This window comes from Tachyglossus aculeatus, chromosome 5 (assembly GCF_015852505.1).
Source record: "Tachyglossus aculeatus isolate mTacAcu1 chromosome 5, mTacAcu1.pri, whole genome shotgun sequence".
NCBI lineage: Eukaryota > Metazoa > Chordata > Mammalia > Monotremata > Tachyglossidae > Tachyglossus > Tachyglossus aculeatus.
Window position 1 is genome coordinate 453,451 of NC_052070.1, and position 17,953 is coordinate 471,403.

Here is a 17,953-nt window from a genome sequence, read left to right on the forward strand (position 1 = left end):
GATGCCAAATCGATCAAAGTCTGGCCAGCAAAATGGGTGCGGGATGGAGCTGTCTATGGTATGCCAGGAACACACTCTGAGCTCTAATCAATAAATCCAATCTCGGATGAGTCATTCTTCGCCTTTGATTTCCACAGCTCAAAAACAATGGCTGCAGCCAAATGTAAAGGTCGATGTTAAGTGGTTTGAGGAGGCAGCGCCGCTTACCATTAAGGCAGAGCTCTGACCCTTCATGAGGTCTTTTGTTTTGTTTTGTTTTCTGAAAATGGTACTTGTTAAGCATTTACTATGTGCGAAACTCTCGGGAAGGTACAAGATAATCAGGACAGACATAGTCCCTATTCCACAGGAGACACACAGTATAAGTAGGAAAGAGATCAGGAACTGAGGTTTCATTTTACAGATAAGAAACCTGAGACCTAGAATAGTTAAGCGACTAAGGTCACACAATAGGCAAGTGGAAGAGATTGGATTAGAACCCAGGCGCATGCTCTTTCCACTAGACCAAGCCTTGTTCGTAGAGAAGGGCACTTAGGTGCGACTGAGCAGCCCATATCTAGCCTCGTAGGACTGTCTGGGTGCTTGTATGAGTGGCTCTACCTCCAACAAGGAGGCTGGAGGAAGACCGAGTGAGAGAAGAGAGTGAGAGTGATCTGTGATATGCAGGACGGTGCAGGATGACCTTTTTTCCCAACTCAATTTTTTGGTGGAGGTTCCTGTGTTAGCCGTGGCTCTGCATGGGGCCAATCATTCATTCATTCATTCAATCGTATTTATTGAGCGCTTACTGTGTGCAGAACACTGTACTAAGCGCTTGGGAAGTACAAGTTGGCAACATATAGAGAAGGTCCCTACCCAACAGCGGGCTCAACCAGGTCCATGGGGCTAATCCGACCTGGTCCCTGAGCTGGACGGACTGGGCTGTGGCGGCACTTATCACTAGCTGAGCCACTGGAACCCACCCCAGTAACCCTGATATCAGCAGCCACTTGTTTTTTCCAACTTAACTTTCCCCCACTCCCTTTCAGCACATGCTACAAAGCCCACGTGGGTTATTAAAGAGAGGGATGTTGAACCCACCTCGGCTTTCAAATCATTTGATCTCTTGGGCCAATCAGGGGGCATGTGCAAAGAATCTCATATCCCAGACCTGGACCTTGTCTTTCTTGGGACATTAAACCTGGTGAAGTCTGCTAAGTGGCCCAAGACGTTCTCGTTATCATCCCTGCTTCTCTGGTCTGAAACCAGATTGGAACTAAAACAGCTACTCAGCACTGGTGAACTGGCTCAGATTCTGTTTAGTGAAGCAGCGTGGCTCAGTGGAAAGAGCACGGACTTTGGAGTCGGAGGTCATGGGTTCAAATCCTGCTCTGCCAATTGTCAGCTGTGTGACTTTGGACAAGTCACTTAACTTCTCTGTGCCTCAGTTACCTCATCTGTAAAATGGGGATTAAGACTGTGAGCCCCCCGTGGGACAACCTGATCACCTTGTAACCTCCCCAGTGCTTAGAACAGTGCTTTGCACATAGTAAGCGCTTAATAAATGCCATCATTATTATTATTATTATTATTACTCTCTACCTGCAGTAAACACACCATCTAGTGGGTTCCTTTTGCTGCTGTATTGCTTTCCAGAAGTCAAACTGTCTTGAAATCTGCAAATACAGTTCTTCAGTCTCAGTGCCGGCATTTCCAGTGCCCCCTAGCCACCTCCCTAAAATTGTTCTTCCAAAGGAACACTCACAGGACTCGAGTAATACATCTCTACTGCAGAAGTAAAAAGGGCCCACAACATTTCCAGACATTAGGGCCTCTTCCATCCCTAGAACGGTTCAGAATGGGAGAAGGAAGGAAACGGTGGAAGCGGTAGGGGTGTTGGGCGTGGATGTGGTCAGTGCTGAGGATGGAGGGGAGAAGAGAGCCGAGAGGCTGACAAGAGGGTTAAGGTACCGAAGGGAGGAGGAGGGGAGGCAGTCGGGGAAAGAAGGGTGTCAAGGAGTGAGGGCGGGGGGAAGATACCGTGGGTGGAGAGGCAGACTGAAGGGTTGGGGTATCGAAGGGGGTGGGGTGGGGGGGTGAAGGATCTGAAAGCGGGGACCCCGAGTGGAGGAGCAGAGGGAAGGAGGGGGTGCCGGCGGGCGGAAGGAAGTCGGAAGATTGGGAGGTTAGCAAGGAGGCTGATGCGGTAATCTAGCCGGGATATAATGAGCGACTGTATTAATGTGGTAGCAGTTTGGATGGAGAGGACTATCCAGAAAGGCGTCGGAAGATCGGGGAACCGGGGGGGGGGGGGCGGGGCAAGGGGGGAAGAGGGGAGAAGGAAGGGTAGGCGGAGGATTGGGGCACGGGAGGGGGAGGTGGGGACCGCATTTCCAGGGCGGACCCCGGCCCCGCTGCCCGGGCGGGAGGGGGGACGGGCTCCGGGCAAGCGTCCAGCGCGTCTGGCCCGCTCCCGCGGGGTGCTACGGGGGCACTGCGGGGCACTGCGGGTTCTGCATTGCGGCACCGTCAGACGGGCCCGGTCCCCGCAGGGGCGGAACGGGGTGGGGCGGGGCGGGGCGGGGCCGGTGGCCTGCGGGGGAAGGATGCGGGGCGCGGGCGGGACATTTTCCTTCTCCCCTCCCCCGCTCTCGGGGCTGCCTGGTTTCGCTCCCGGCGGACCCCGGCTGCCCAGTCCGCGGAAACAAAGCAACCTGCCCTCCAACAGCCCTGCCGTCCCCCTGCCCTCCAACAGCCCCCCGCGTTCCTTCTCCGCTTCCGCAACAGCAGCCGCCCACCAGCTCCCCAAGTTTCTGGGCGCCCGCCCCCGACGCACTACCCCTCACCCCCTGGCACCTGCTCCTTGGCCGCCTTTCCCCCGAACTCTGGCCGGCCCTGTCCCTGCCCCCGGGCCCTGCCCCCTGCCCCTGGGCCCCGGCTCGGCCCCGGCCCGGGCTCTCGGAGCGCGGCTTCTCATGGGCTTTTTCCTAAGCGGGCAAGGACGGTAAGGAGGAGGGGGCGGAGGAGGAGGGGGCGGCTGGGTGGGTGGGCGCTCCGGGCTTCCCTGGCCGCCGCCCTCCCCTCTCCCTCCTCCTCGACGCCGAGCTCTCCCCGCACAGCGCTTCGACAAGGAGCTCCGAGGGCCGAGGGGCCACGAGTCGGACCGCGCTGCCGAGGTCGTGGGTTCTAATCCCAACTCCGCCACTCGTCAGCTGTGTGACCTTGGGCAAGTCACTTCCCGTCTCTATGACTCAGTTACCTCATCTGTAATGTGGAGATTAAGAATGTGAGCCCCACGTGGGACAAACTGATACCCTTGTATCTACCCCAGCGTTTAGAACAATGCTCGGCTCATAGTAAACACTTAACAAATACCATTTTTATTATTAACAATTCGGGTCCCACCCGAGTTGGGGTCAGCGCCAGGAACACCCCCCGCCCATCCCCACTTCCCACCGCGCCTAGACTCTGTAAATCTGCGCGCCCAGCCCAACCCCAGCTCACCCACACCCCAACTCCGGGACCCGGAGTTCCCGCGGCCGCGACGAGGGAAGTAGCATGGCTTGGTGGAGAGAGCACAGGCCTGGGAGTCAGAAGGTCATGGGTGCTAATCCCGCTCCGCCACTTGTGTGCTGTTTGGCCTTGGGGGAGTCGCATCATATCTCTATGCCTCAGTGACCTCATCGGTAAAATACGGTTGAATGAATGAATAAAATGGGGATTAAGACTGTGAGCCCTCTGCGGGACAGGAACTATGTCCAGACCGATTTGCTTGTATTCATTCATTCATTCATTTAATCGTATTTATTGAGCGCTTACTGTGGGCAGAACACTGTACTAAGCGCTTGGCAAGTACAATTCGGCAACAGAGACCATCCCTACCCAGCGGGCTCAAAGTCTAGAAGATCCATCCCAGCGCTTAGTACAGTGCCTGAAACATAGTAAGCACTTAATAAATATCATTATTATCCCCCCTCTAAGCTATACACCTATTGTGGACAGGGATTGTCTCTCTTTACGGCTGTATTGTACTTTCCAAGCGCTTAGTACAGTGCTCTGCACCCAGTAAGCATTCAATAAATACGATTGAATGAATGAATGACTTCTGGGCTCGACCCCTGTTCATGGGGGAGCGGGGGATGCGTAAATGGACTGGTTGGTGGGTTCCAAGCAGCAGTACCTCGGGGCCCTTGGAGGTCCGGCTGGCTCCCGCACTTGTCTAGGCTGTGGGAATGGTCCGCTCGTACTGCCACGCCACGGCCTTCCTCCTCAGCCCAGGGCCGGATTCCCTTCTAGACCAGGGCAAGAGCCACTCTCCGGCTCGTCCCCCGTGCTCTCCGATAATAATTATAGTAATAATATGATCATAGAATTTGTTAAGCGCTACTATATGCCGGGCACTGTACTAACCGCTGGGGTGGAAACAAGGAAATCGGGTTGGACGCAGTCCTTGTACCACGTGGGGTTCACAGGCTCAATCCCCCTTTGACAGATGAGAGAAGTGAGGCGCAGAAGTGAAGAGACTTGCCCAAGGTCATATAGCAGACAAGTGGCAGAGTCGGGATTAGAACTCATGACCGTCTGACTCCCAGACCTGTGCTCTATCCGCTCTGCCATGCCTGCTTCCCAAGGGAGTGGCTTTCTGCTCCTCCACACCCGGGAGAATGGGGTCGGGGCAGGGGAGGGAACCAAGAGGCAGAGGGAAAGAGAGGAAGTGGGGGAGAGGGAGGAGGAGAGGAAGTGGGAGGGGAGGAGGACGGGAGAGGCAGGAATAATTTCTGCTAATAATGATGGTATTTGTTAAATGCTTACTATGTGCCATGCACTGTTCTAAGCGCTGAAGTAGATACAAGGTAAGCAGATTGTCCCGTGTGGGGCTCACAGTCATAATCCCCATTTTACAGATGATTTAACTGAGGCACAGAGAGGTTAAGTGAATTTCCCAAAGTCACACAGCTGTGACTGAGGCAGGAGTAGAACCCACGACCTCTAACTTGTCCGTGCTCTTTCCACTGTCACGCTGCTTCATCCAATACTACCTGTATTGTACTCTCCCGAGTGTTTAATACTTTGCCCTACACACAGTACATACTCAATAAATGCCATTAACGGACTGATCTACTCTTCTTGTTTTAATACTTGCTCTGGAGAAATGGCGATTGGCTACAAAATACTCCCACAGGCTCAAGTCAGAGCAATTTAGAGCCAAATTTCCAGACACCCAACAGCTCTGGAGCCATGGCAAGGTTCCCTCCTCTTGATTAGGAAAAGTTCTCACACTAGGGCCAACCTTGGGTGCTGAGCATTGCCCTCAGCCCTTCCCCAAATAGTGCTTTCCACTGCTGCTCTCAGTTTTATCCGGGTCCCCGCTTCTTAGTCTCTCAGATGTCACACATTGTGCTCTTCTTCTTTTCATCTTTTATTCTCAGCAGCAGCAAGCTTCATTTTCACTGTAAAAATTATATGTATATAAATAGATAGATTATAATATATTTTCAAATTGTGTTTACTATGTGCCAAGCACTGTGCTAGATACAAGATAATCAGGTTGGACACAGTCCCTGTTCCACCTGGAACTTACAATCTAAGCAGGAGAGAGAACAGATATTGAATTCACATTTTACAGAGGAGAAAACTGAAGGACAGAAAAGTTAAGTGATTTGCCCAAGGCCACACAGCAGACAAGTGGCAGAACTGGGATTAGAACCCAGGTCCTCCATTGCCAGGGCTCTTTCCGCCAGACCATGTTGTTTCTCACTCTACTGTTCTCACCTTCTCAGACACTTTGAAAGGGAAACCATTTTCCCCATTCCGTGGTGTAGCTCTTTCTCCCCTCTGCCATTTGTCCCTTGGAAAACAGTTAGGCCTTGGCATCCTCTCATTCATTTGGAAGAGAAACCTCCAGCAAGGGGCAGTGCTTCTTGATAGACCCACAAGTCTTCCCTTCTGATTTTCATGTCTGACATCAAGCTTTTCAACTCTCTTCTCTGCTGACTAGGGATCCCTTTTATCAGGTGTGCAGGTTTTTCATGTTGTTCATCAGAATCCTAGAAAGACTTGAGGGCAGTTGAGAATAGGAATGTCTGTGGGGCAAATGAATTGTGTTCACAACACAGATAAAATAAAGCTTTCATTTCTGCTAATCACAGCCATAACTAGAATGTATTCAGGACTGACTTTATATTCAGTCCCTGCGGGGCATGGACAGAGCAGCAATTCTGTATTGGAGGCCCCTACTGCTGGCTCTGAGAGGAACTCTGTTAGACTGTACTCTCTATTCAATCGTTTTTATTGAGTGCTTACGGTGTGCAAAGTGTTGCACTAAGTGCTTTGGAGAGTACAATATAACAATAAACAGACAAATTCCCTAACCCACACGGAGCTCACAATCTAGAAGGGGAACTTATTCTCTCATGCACTAAATTCAGAGCTATGCAAACAGTAAGAGCTCAATAAATAGGTTTCATTGATTGATGGAGAATGGCTAAACCATATTTGCCTTCCATTATGGGAGGACTGGGGAGGTTGTAGTTGATGAAAGTGGGATTTGACTGGGAGAAATCAGAGAAGCAGTGTGGCCTAGTAGAAAGAGCAAGAACCTGGGAAACAGGCAACCTGAGTTCCTGAGTTCTAATCCCAGCTCTGTCACTTGTCTGCTGTATGACCCTGGGCAAGACACTAAAATTCTCTGTGCCTTGGCTTCCTCATTTACAAAATATGGATTTAATCCTACTCCTATTTAGACTGTGGACTCCATGTTGGACAGGGACTGTGTCCAATCTGATTATCTTGTATTTACCCCAGCACTTAGTAAAGAGCTTGACACATAGTAAGCACCTAACAAATACCACAGTTATTAAGTATTATTATTATTATTAGAAAAAAAGAGTATCCCCAGTGCAAGTTAGAAAGCAATCTAAGAGACCCCAGGGCTTGGAGGTTTTTTACACTTCAGCAAAATGAGACCTCTAGCAAAGCCTATGGCCATCAGTAACAGACATCTGCTCATAAGAAGCCTCCCATTCAGATTATCCTCAACAGCACATTCTTATGCTGATTTTAAGGTCTCTGTCAAAGACAGTTTTCAGCCCAAGCCTGAAATGACCAATTACTCTTGCAATTATGTGTGCTAGCTGGAAGTATCTTCCTCTCAACTAGACAAAGTCATACCTAGAAAGAAGTTAGTCAGTCAATTGTATTCGTTGAGTGCTTACTGTGTGTAAAGCACTGTAGTAAACCCTGGAGAGAGTACAATATACCAATATAACAGACACATTCCCTGCCCAAAATGAGCAGAGTCTGAGACACTAAATGAAAGTACCATGAGATCAAAATCAGTGAAAGACTCTCCCTCCTGAAACCCAGGAGCACATAAAGATTGCTGGAGAAGAGAGAGTTCAGAACCTCAGGGGCACTGCAGTCAATGGAATAGATGTGGGGAGAACAGATGAACAGTGAAGTTCTAGAATACAGTCAGTCAGTCATCTAGTACCCAAGCTATGCTCACCTTAACATGTGGAGGAATGAGTGGCAGCAGGAAATGCAAGCTGCTTCTGGATGGAGAGCTGAAATCAGGAAACCTAAAACAAGAAGGGCAGTGGAAGCATTTTAAGGACAGACTAAAACAAAACCTCTGAGAATGCTACATCCCAGCAAAAAACTGGAAGTCTGTTATTGAGTAAAGACCAGCACGGCACATCGTTATCAAAAAAGGAGTGTGGCTGTCCTTGAACCAAAGCTTCTTAAGGAGAAAGAGATAAGAAGGCAAAAGAGAAAACAGGGTCAGATGTGGCAAACCTTTAACTTGACAACGCAACAAGGGACAACCTTTTCTTGTAAACAATGTGCCTGGAACTGTGGATACCACATTGCCTTCTTCATCTCACACACACACACACACACACACACACACACACACACACACACACATTGGTGAACTTCACAGACAATGGTGTCTTCTTAATTAATAATAATAATAATAATAATAATGGTATTTGTTAAGTGCTTACTATGTGCCAGGACACTGTACTAAGCACTGGCTTGGATACAAGCAAATCGAGTTGGACATAATCCCTGTCCCATGTGGAGCTCATCAGTCTCAATCCCCATTTTACAGATGAGGGAACTGAAGCATAGAGAAGTGAAGTGATTTGCCCAAGGTCACAGAGCAGTCAAGTGATGATGTAAGGATTAGAACTCATGACCCCCTGACTCCCAGGCCTGTGCTCTATCCAATACACCATGCTGCTTCAAAGGACAATAAGGTATATATGTTGGGGGTGGGAGGAGGAGGGGTGAATAACTAACAACCAGGAAATTTAAAGTACTGTATCATTTTTCTACCCAGTGCTTAGCACGGTGCTTTGCCACAAAGGAAACCCTTAATAAGCTCCTTCATTATATTTGTTTTCAGTGGCTGAGATGTTTTCTCTTTCCTTATCCTTCTCAGGACTTTTACTCCAATGAGCAAAATCTATATCAAGATCTTCAAGGAGGTGGCAGGGAAGATGGGGTGGTGGTCTAAATCTCTCTGGCCCAGAGCCACAGTGCAGCAATCATGCCTCTCCACCTAGTGGCCTCGGGGCTGAGGAATTGTAGGTGAATGGAAGCAGAAGTTCCATGTGGAAGGGATGCCCTCATTAGCTGTCACTGGAAGTGGCAGGGATAATGTATCTGTCACAGTTAGCTTTTGCTACATAAGCCAGTGTTTTTCCTATGAGAAGCAGTATGGCCTGATGGATAGAGCACAGGCCGGGGAGTCAGAAGGACCTGGGTTCTAATTCCAACTCCTTCACTTTTCTACTGTGTGACCTTGGGCAAGTCACTTCACTTCTCTGAGCTGCAGTTACCTCATCTGTAAAATGGGGATTAGGACTGTGAGACCCATGTGGGACAGGGACTGTGTCTGACCTGATTACCTTGTATCTACCCCAGTGCTTAGAACGGTGCATGGCCCATAGTAAGTGCTGAACAAATACCACAATTATCATCATAAATTATTAACTCCTGGCTCCCAGACCCATTTCCTCCACCCTTTTCTCCTGATCTTTTTTTTTAAAAAAAGGTGTTCCCCCCACACACAATTCCCACCCCACAGCTTTGAAGGGACCCCCAGGTACCATCCTATCTCCCACTTGGAATCCATCCCACCCTCCCTATCCCACCCTGTCCCAACCACACTGGTCCCATCCTCCAAAACCCAGGGACAAGCCAGATAGAGTGATGCGGACAGGGTGGGACCAGTTACAGAAAAATTGCTTACCTGACATCTGTCCGTAACTTAGAGTTTCTGGGAAAAGCAGGGACACCAAGTAAGCTCATCAAGCCAATGTAGTAATAAGGGGAATTCAGAGCAGGGACTAGTGGGCCCATGTAGAGTCAGTGGATTTCTCTCAGTGTTGCTGGTGGTTTCATAGGAGTTGCATCTAGTTTCTTGGGAATTTGTTTTATTGGAAAAATTTTGCTAATTTAGTCCGCTGAAGTTGTTTCCCTGGGAAACACTACTCCCAAACCCAAGGCCACAGGGGTAGGATTGAACACATCATACCCTCCATTTCTGGAAAAAGTCATGAAATGTGCTGATGTAACAATTGTCACAAAAATACAAATTGTCAGTTCTATGATGTTTCCAGTAATGATGTATGTATCCAAAAGCTGGGCAGTGAAAAAAACAGGATAGAAACAGCATTGATTCTTTTGAAATGTGGTGATGGAGAAGGCTTTTGCAAATACCATGGACTTTCAAAAACAAACAAATGTGTTTGGGAGCAAATTAAGCCAATGTGATCTTTGGAAGGCCAAATGACTTGATTTAGATGAGCATATTTTGGACATGTCATCAGGAGGATTAACTCTGATGACTTGACACCAGTCCACATGTTTTGTTTTGTTGTCTGTCTCCCCCCTCTAGACTGTGAGCCCGTTGTTGAGTAGGGACCGTCTCTATATGTTGCCAACTTGTACTTCCCAACTGTTTAGTACAGTGCTCTGCACACAGTAAGCGCTCAATAAATACGATTGAATGAATGAATGATTGAACTCTCTGGATTAATTCCTAATGGCAGGAAAAGTCAAGAGAAAACATGGAAGAGGCAGACCAGCAGCTAGATCACTAGACGCCATAGCAATGATAACAGAAGAACCGTTAGTAAGGTTGCAGATTATGGCAGAAGACAGGACGTTCTGGAGAAAATATATCCATAGATCACTATGAAACAGAAATGACTCGATGACATTTAATAATAATAATAAAAATACCCTCCATTTCTGCCCTCCCCTCTCGACATCAACAGGCTCAAATGCAGAACATGTGACCCTTTCAGATAGCCCCTGAAAGGAAGGGAATTAGACAGTCTTCTAGACTGTGAGCCCACTGTTGGGTAGGGACTGTCTCTATATGCTGCCAACTTGTACTTCCCAAGTGCTTAGTACAGTGCTCTGCACACAGTAAGCGCTCAATAAATACGATTGATTGATTGATTGATAAGAAGAGAACTGTCCCCATACCAGCTCTCCAAAATGAGGCTGGCCTGGAAAATGATAATAATAAAAAAAACCACTCTGGTAACTGAATAAAATTAGGCAAATCCATTTGATTACCCCAGATTTTGATTATCTGATTGTTATTGATTATCTAGGCTTAGTCTTTGTTTGGATTTTCAGTCTCCAATTGAAGAACTGAAGAAACCTGGAGCTTGAAATTTCAGTTCCTTAGCAGGCATCATGGTCTGATAGTCATGGACCCATTCCCCTTCTCTTGTTGTCTGTCTCCCCATTCTAGAGTGTGAGCCCGTTGTTGGGTAGGGACCATCTCTATATGTTGCCGAGTTGTACCTCCTAAGTGCTTAGTACAGTGCTTTGCACACAGTTAGCGCTCAATAAATACAATTGAATGAATGAATCTCTCCATTTAAAGTTCTATTAGTTTTCAATAGTAATTGCATTACTTTTCTTTCTCAACTTCAAAGGTATTAAAAAATAACAAAGTCACCACATTCATCCTGCAGCTATACTTTATTATGTTCGATGTGACAGGGTATGATACAATGTCAGTGCTTTCAGACTTTGTAATATTCTGAAACTGACTAGATGTCTCCAACTATTGTCATGTTTCCATTTTTAGGAGATTAACAAAGCTCGACAAATCACATTTCCATGAAATGCTCCCGTTCTGCCAAGATCCAGGTCTTGGTCTTCACACTTCAGAGAAATATTATAGGTAAATAAAAAGGGTTTACTAAATTGCTATTTAAACTCGGAACAGAGTGTACAAATACACGTAACATTTAAATGAAAACAGTTTAACTCCAGGTGTGATTAGCAACCATTTTTAAGATGTGCAGCAAATTTTCTAAGAAGCAAATAGTAGAGTTGACAGATAAAGCAACTTTCTAGGGAGGAACAGTTCAGGAATCAGCCACCTCAGCTGTGGCTCACTTTGGGCAATGGATCTCACTAGCACATTTGGTGCAGTACCATAACCCTGGCAACAGAAGACCGCTCATATTCGCAGCTGGCCTTCTGAACATCATCTGAGACCTAAACATTTTCCAGTAAATGCATGCACACAAATATCTATAGAACACATCACATTTCATTCCTCTGCAGGAGACTAATTTTGTCACTTTTATCAAAGCATGTTTTCCAATGAAATCAGAGCTTAGGCAGCATTGCTTGCTTAGGCAACAGTGGTGAGTAGCTGAGCTGAAGACACAGCATAAACACTGAGAGCTAGGGTCATAGACAAGACCTTTAGAGACAAGACTAATTGGTTTTCTTCTCCACTTAATTTCTCTCTCCCCCCCCCCCCCCCAACTCTTAGTTATCTTGTTTCCTCACTGGAAGAAATGATTGATTTCCATTCTGGAAAAGGTTGAGATTCCAGCTGCTTACTCTGGGGTTTACACACATGTCAATTTGAAAAGAAAAACAGTTGTAACTTTAGGGCATTCACTTGACTTCTACTGGACCTATTCCCACAAAGCCCGTTTGGGTTCAGCAGGCTGGTTCAATAGAGTGGCACTCGATGATAATATGTGTGTGTGTGTGTGTGTGTGTGTGTGTGTGCGCGCGCGCACATGCACACATGCGCACCCGCACACATTCCCTTCATCAGAACAATTCCCTGAGTGGCAGTGGGTAACGTTTCCCTGGGCAAAGTGCCCCTCCTACATATAGAAACAGGGATGCAACCTGCTTCCTGTTTTGTTTTGTAACCTTCCAGAGGGGAGCAAATGGAGAATTTGTGACCAATGATCTGGTTTTATGAAATTTGTAGTATGAATTTGCAATTACAGTGCTGTTTTTGTTTTTTTTCCCCTTAACATGGATTATGAGATCAGTTCTTTGCCTAGACACTGGTAAAACTGCTGGTCACTCTTGCTCCTCTCAAGGTTGTTGTGTGAACACATGACAACCACAAACAAGAAATTGTGTATGCTTAGTATAACTTTATTTGCTAGTTATTGCACATAACTTAGGTTCATCATTTTCTAATGACTCCAGGTTTCCAGGATTATTTTTCATAGTGTTTCAATCAGTTCATTTATTCATAAAAAAAATCAAACATTTGGCTCATCCAAAAATCCTGAACTTGTAAGCATAAAACCATGCACTATCTGGCAGCAAGCCAAGGAGGCCACTCTGCAAGCAAACAGTTACTTTGCATAAAGAGGAAAACTCATAACACAATAGTACACTTTCAACCTAAATCATCTCCAATTTTCAATAGGTGGCGTCTTATTTTTAATAGCAAATGGAGTTCAATTGATTTGCTGGGGTTTGGCTGATCTGATTTGGAAACCTGAAGTAGTTAAGAAAAGAGAACTCAATCTTTCTTCTTCTCAACACGTTGTTCTTCAGGAGCTTCTTCTTTTTTCTCTCCCTCTTCAGCTTCTTCAGCCTCCTTTTCCTCACCTTCACCTCCTTCTTCTTCAACCTCCTTGGTATCTTCTGATTCCTCCTTAGCACCTTATCAAAAAGAAAAAGACAAAAAAAAAAACCCATCTGAGTCAACAATAAAATTCAACTAGGGTAAGAAACCTTTGATCTTTCCTGCATTAAAAAAACACTGCCAGGTGATACTACTTACTAACTTCCTCAACCCTCTCAGTCCCACTCCCTGTAGTTATGGTTGACCATTCAGGCTAGTGGAGAACTGAGGAAACTAATAATAATAATGGTAGTATCTGTTAACCACATACTCTGTGCCAAGCGCTGGGGTAAATACAAGGTAATCAAGTTGGAAGCAGTTCCTGTCTCATATGGGGCTCACAGTCTAGGGAGGAGGGAAAACAGATATTTAACCTCCATTTAATACGTGAGGAAACTGAGGCACAGGGAGACGTTAAACTGACTTGACCAAGGGCCCACAGCAGGGAAGTGACAGAAGCAGGATTAGAACCCAGGTCCTCTGACTCCCAGGACCATGTTCTTTCCACTAGGCCACAGTGCTTCTCCATGAAATATTCATAAATTTACTTTCATGTAATTGAAGCGGTCCTCTTGGGATGGCTACTGCAGTAAAGTTGCAATGTTTCTCCTTTGTAAGCGTATGTTTGTTTGCTTATTAGTATTTCTTTTTTTATGGTATTTGTTAAGTGCTTACTTTGCATCAAGCACTAGTCTAAGCACTAGGGTAGTTACAAGTTAATTAAGTTAGTCGCAGTCCCTGTCTCTCATGGGGCTCACAGTCTAAGCGGGAGGGAAAACAGTTATCCTCATTTTACAGTTGAGGAAACTGAGGCTCAGAGAAATTAAGTGACTCGCCCAAGATCACACAGCAGGCAGGGACGGGGTGTGGATTAGAACCCAGGTTCTTCTGACTCCCAGGTCCATGCTCTCTCTACCGGGCCATGCTGCCTCTCGAGGGACACGGAACATTGTACATCATCAACTTCTAGACTGTGAGCCCACTGTTGGGTAGGGACCGTCCCTATATGTTGCCAACTTGTACTTCCCAAGCGCTTAGTACAGTGCTCTGCACACAGTAAGCACTCAATAAATACGATTGATTGACTGATTGATCGAATTTCAGAAGAAAAGGGGCAGAAGGTCGAGATGGAAAATTATACTTATTTGGAAAATGTTAGAGTAACCATGTTCGTGAAAGACATCAGCAGCTCCTCTGGGAGGGTAAGGGGTGGGGTAGAGAATAGGCGAAGAGGAGAGAGGAGGAGAACCAGGAGGGAAATATTGTAATTCTGTAGGAATGCAAACTTCCTTAAAAGCTCTAAAGAAAGTGATGGCAAGTGACTGCGAGTGCCCGTGAGATTTCCAGTGGAGGACTGTGTGAAACATTCAATGCCTAGTCGATCTCACCTAAGCCACCTGCCACCCAAACACCTAGAGTTCAGGCAGGAGAGGGAGATCTAGAGCTTAGCTTTTTTCTTGAGTCATCCTGTTTTTACCTTCTTCTTCCTCTTCAGCTCCTTCCTCTTCCGCAGCCTCCTCCTTCTCTTCCTCCTCTTCAGCCTCTCCTTCTGAGGGCGGCTCATCTTTGGCTTCTTCGGCTTTGGTCGCTTCAATTGTCTCCTCCACTTCAACCTGTTCTTCCTGAACGTGACTCGTGTAGTAAGCCGGGAAGGAGCGAGTGGACATCAGATAGGAGCTGCTCTGTAAGCCGCCGTACAGAGAGCGGCCAAAGACTTGGGAGCTCTGGGAGTAGCTGCTGCTCAAGCTACCGACGCTGGTGAAACTTAGTCGGGTCTCCTCCCCTTCCAGCAGTTTCCTGGAAATGGGGGAGGGAGGAAAAGGGAGACGCAGCAACAGCCTTACTTAAGTACAAAGCCTGTCCATTTGTATCTCCAATTCCACACTTACTAAGCTTCCTTTGAATGGCTGCTCGGCCATTAGAGCTCTTCCGGAAGTAGCTACTTAAACAGCTGCCTTTAATTATAATTTGTTTTAATCTAAGCCAAAGTGTCCGGAAATAAAATGCTCCAAGTAGCAGCTGTATGACTGATTGGAAGGGGCCAGCTTTTAAAACGGGCCACTAGGCGCATTTCAAATGAAATAATGGGGGAGAGGGTGGGCACATGAAAATGGCTCTCACGAGTCCTAAATAAACCAAAGCCTACGCATACAAGAAGCAGAGTCATTTTCTCAACTCCAAAGATCTTAAAAATGATTTGGGTGGGGGGGGTGTCGGATAAGGGGGGAAGTGTCGCATTTGCTACCTCCTGTCCACAATTCCTACCTGTAAGCTGCGATTTCTATATCCAGAGCCATTTTCACGTTGAGCAGATCTTGATATTCTTTCAAATAACGAGCCATCTCACTTTTCGTGGTCCTCAATTCATTTTCCAGTCTATTAATGGTATCCTGTAGAAAGTTAAAAAAAAAAAAAACAAATTCAAGTTCAGAGGTACAGGTGTGGGATAAGATTATAAAGTAAATGCATTTTCATTCAGAATTATTCCGAATTTTTTTTCTCCACCTATCGCAGTTTCACCTAATGTCCGAACAGGTCGGCGTCCCCCCCACCCCCACCCCCGCCCACGCCCAAGAAGGTATTCTTCGGCTTAAAACGGAAAGCAAAATCTCCCTAACCAGCAAGTCCTTCACTCCCCCGCGCCCCACCATAAAGATAGCTCAGTCCCGTCTCCAAATCTTCCTTTCCTCCGAAGCGCTCTCATCCACAGAAAGAACACTATCCTTCGAGTTGAATCTTTCTGTTACTCGGACGGTTCTGAACTGGGAGTTTCGGTGACTGAGCGACAGAATGTTTGTTTGGCAGGTAGGCGATTTGCCGGGAATTTTCATCGCAACCCAAACTGTCTCTGTGGACCCCGACTATCCCAGGTGCATTTTCAGGCAAGCGCCGTCAGTGCACCTCTTCTTCGGCCACCGCCTGCCCTTCCGAGCCCACCCAAAGCCTTTGAGGTGGAAGGGGACCCGCTGACCGCCCACAAGCCTCCTTTCCCAGGCGACAGGGAAGGGGCCGCGGAACGAGGCCGGTTGATTGGACTTATCTCCCCCTGACGCATCAAGTCATGGCCACATTCTGTCGCTTATAAACCTGAGGACTCGCGGGGGTTTCTCTTCGGGCACGCGTCCCTTTTTCCGGGGGGCGATAGAAGGAGGCCACAGACGCTCAGCTCCAGCCGGCAGAAGGGGCTTGGGTCCTTTGCGCTCGGGGAACTTGGGTCCTTTGCGCGCGGAGCCCTTGGGTGTCAGGGGTGAGTCCTGGCCGCCCCCGGCGCCAAAGCGATGCGATTGACCCCTTACACCCAAGGTCTCCCCTTCGTGACCGATGGCCCCTGGCCAGAGTCACCTCGGCCGTCCGTCCATCCGCTGGGAAGGGGGTCGGGGCTGCCCAGTCGGTAGGGGCGAGGTTGGCGCGCGGTCGCCCAGCATGGCGAGCGCGGACCCCCCAGCTCCCCGAGAGGAGGCGCACCAAGCCGGGCCGGGGGAAGGAGACAAGGGTCCCCTGTCCGAGCCCCCGGGCCCGCCCCTCCCTCCCACCCCACCCCCACGCCCCCGTCCCCGTCTCCCCGCCACCTGCAGGGCCGAGATGTCGGCGTTCTGCTTATCCTCCAGCTCCTGCAGCTGTTTCTCCAGCGCCTCGTTCATGCCCCGGCAGGCCTCGATCTCCAGCGTCTTGGCCTTGAGCAGGCGGCGGCTCTCGGACACCTCGTCCTTGGCCGCCCGGACGGCGTCGGTGTTCTTGGCGGCGCTCTCGGTGAGCACGGTGAAGCGGCTGCGGAACCAGTCCTCGGCGTTCTGCATGTTGCGGGCGGCCAGCTTCTCGTACTGCGCGCGGATGTCCTTGAGCGCGGCCGACAGGTCGGGCTTGGCCTGCACGTCCATCTCCACGGACAGCTGCGCGTACTGGATCTGGGCCTGCAGCTCGGAGATCTCCTCCTCGTGCACCTTCTTCAGGAAGGCCATCTCGTCCACCAGGCTGTCGATGCGCTTCTCCAGCTCGGCCCGGGCCAGGGCCGCCTCGTCGGCGCCCTTGCGCGCTTCCAGCAGGCGGGCCTCGGCGTCCTCGCGGCTCAGCACCTCCTCCTCGTAGCGCGCCTGCAGCGCCCGCAGCGTCTCCTCCAGCCCCTCGCGCTCGCCCTGCAGCGCCTGCTTCTCGCTGCTCGCGTCCTCGGCCGCCAGCCGCAGGTCGCGGATCTCCTGCTCGTACAGCGCGCGGAAGCGCGAGGGCTCGGCGTGCTTCTGGCGCAGCACCAGCAGCTCGGCCTCCAGCACCTTGTTCTGCTGCTCCAGCTCGTGCACCCGCTCGATGAAGCTGGCGAAGCGGTCGTTCAGGTCCTGCAGCTGCGCCTTCTCCTGCGTGCGGAGCGACTTGAGGTCGCTGCTGATGGCCGCCACCTGGCTGAGGTCCAGCCCGTCCAGGCCGGCGCCGGCCGCGGCCCCCAGCGAGCCCGAGCTCGACGAGTAGACGCGCCGCGCCGACAGCGAGCCCGGGGGGCCCACCGCCGCCGCCGCGTAGGCGGGCGAGTAGCCGGAGCGCGAGGCGCTGTAGCAGCTGTAGGCGCTGCGCACCGAGGCCATGTGCAGCCGCGGGCTCTCCGCGTAGCGCCGCTTGGACGACGTCGGGTAGTACGGGTCGTAGCCGAAGGAACTCATGGCGGCGGCGGAGGGGAGCGACGGCCGCCGACCGGGTCCGGGACCGGGACCGGGACCGGGACCGGGAGCGGGAGCGGGAGGAGGAGCAGGAGACCGTGTGCCGCTGCGGCTCTCGGCTCGCCCCGCTTTATACCCGGGGACGGCTCTGACGCAGCCTCTGCCGCGATCGAAGCTCTCCCCTTGCTGCAGCCAAGGGGAAGGCGCTGCGCCACGACCGGCGAGAGAAGGGAAAAAAAAAAAACCTCAATCTCTTCTCGTGGCTCCCCTCCCCCTCCCTCCCTGCTGCATTTCCTCGCTATGAAGGCCTTTCTCCCCGACGCCCCCGCCCACTCGTTCCCTCGCCCACTGCCCTGCTCCTCTCCTCATCATTACCCCCGCCCGCCCCGGCACTCTC

General features: G+C 49.6%; 1 protein-coding gene across 1 annotated transcript; it reads right to left on the reverse strand.

Moving 5' to 3' along the window:
- Nucleotides 1-10,973: 10,973 nt before the first annotated feature.
- NEFL (neurofilament light) lies at nucleotides 10,974-17,723 on the reverse strand. The gene is made up of 4 exons (XM_038747012.1): nucleotides 16,480-17,723; nucleotides 15,176-15,300; nucleotides 14,388-14,707; nucleotides 10,974-12,948 (listed from the first exon to the last, which is right to left on the reverse strand). The coding sequence occupies exons 1-4, from the start codon at nucleotides 17,557-17,559 to the stop codon at nucleotides 12,806-12,808; spliced, it is 1,668 nt and encodes a 555-aa protein (XP_038602940.1). The 5' UTR covers nucleotides 17,560-17,723; the 3' UTR covers nucleotides 10,974-12,805.
- Between the last annotated feature and the right edge of the window lie 230 nt (nucleotides 17,724-17,953).

Coding starts and splice junctions, on each gene's coding strand:
- NEFL (XM_038747012.1), bottom strand. CDS start 17,559: ATGAGTTCCTTCGGCTACGACCCGTACTACCCGACGTCGTCCAAGCGG. Junction 15,301..16,479: donor CCGACATCTCGGCCCTGCAG/GTGGCGGGGAGA, acceptor AACTTTCTACAG/GATACCATTAATAGACTGGA. Junction 12,949..14,387: donor AGCTGAAGAGGAAGAAGAAG/GTAAAAACAGGA, acceptor CTTTTTGATAAG/GTGCTAAGGAGGAATCAGAA.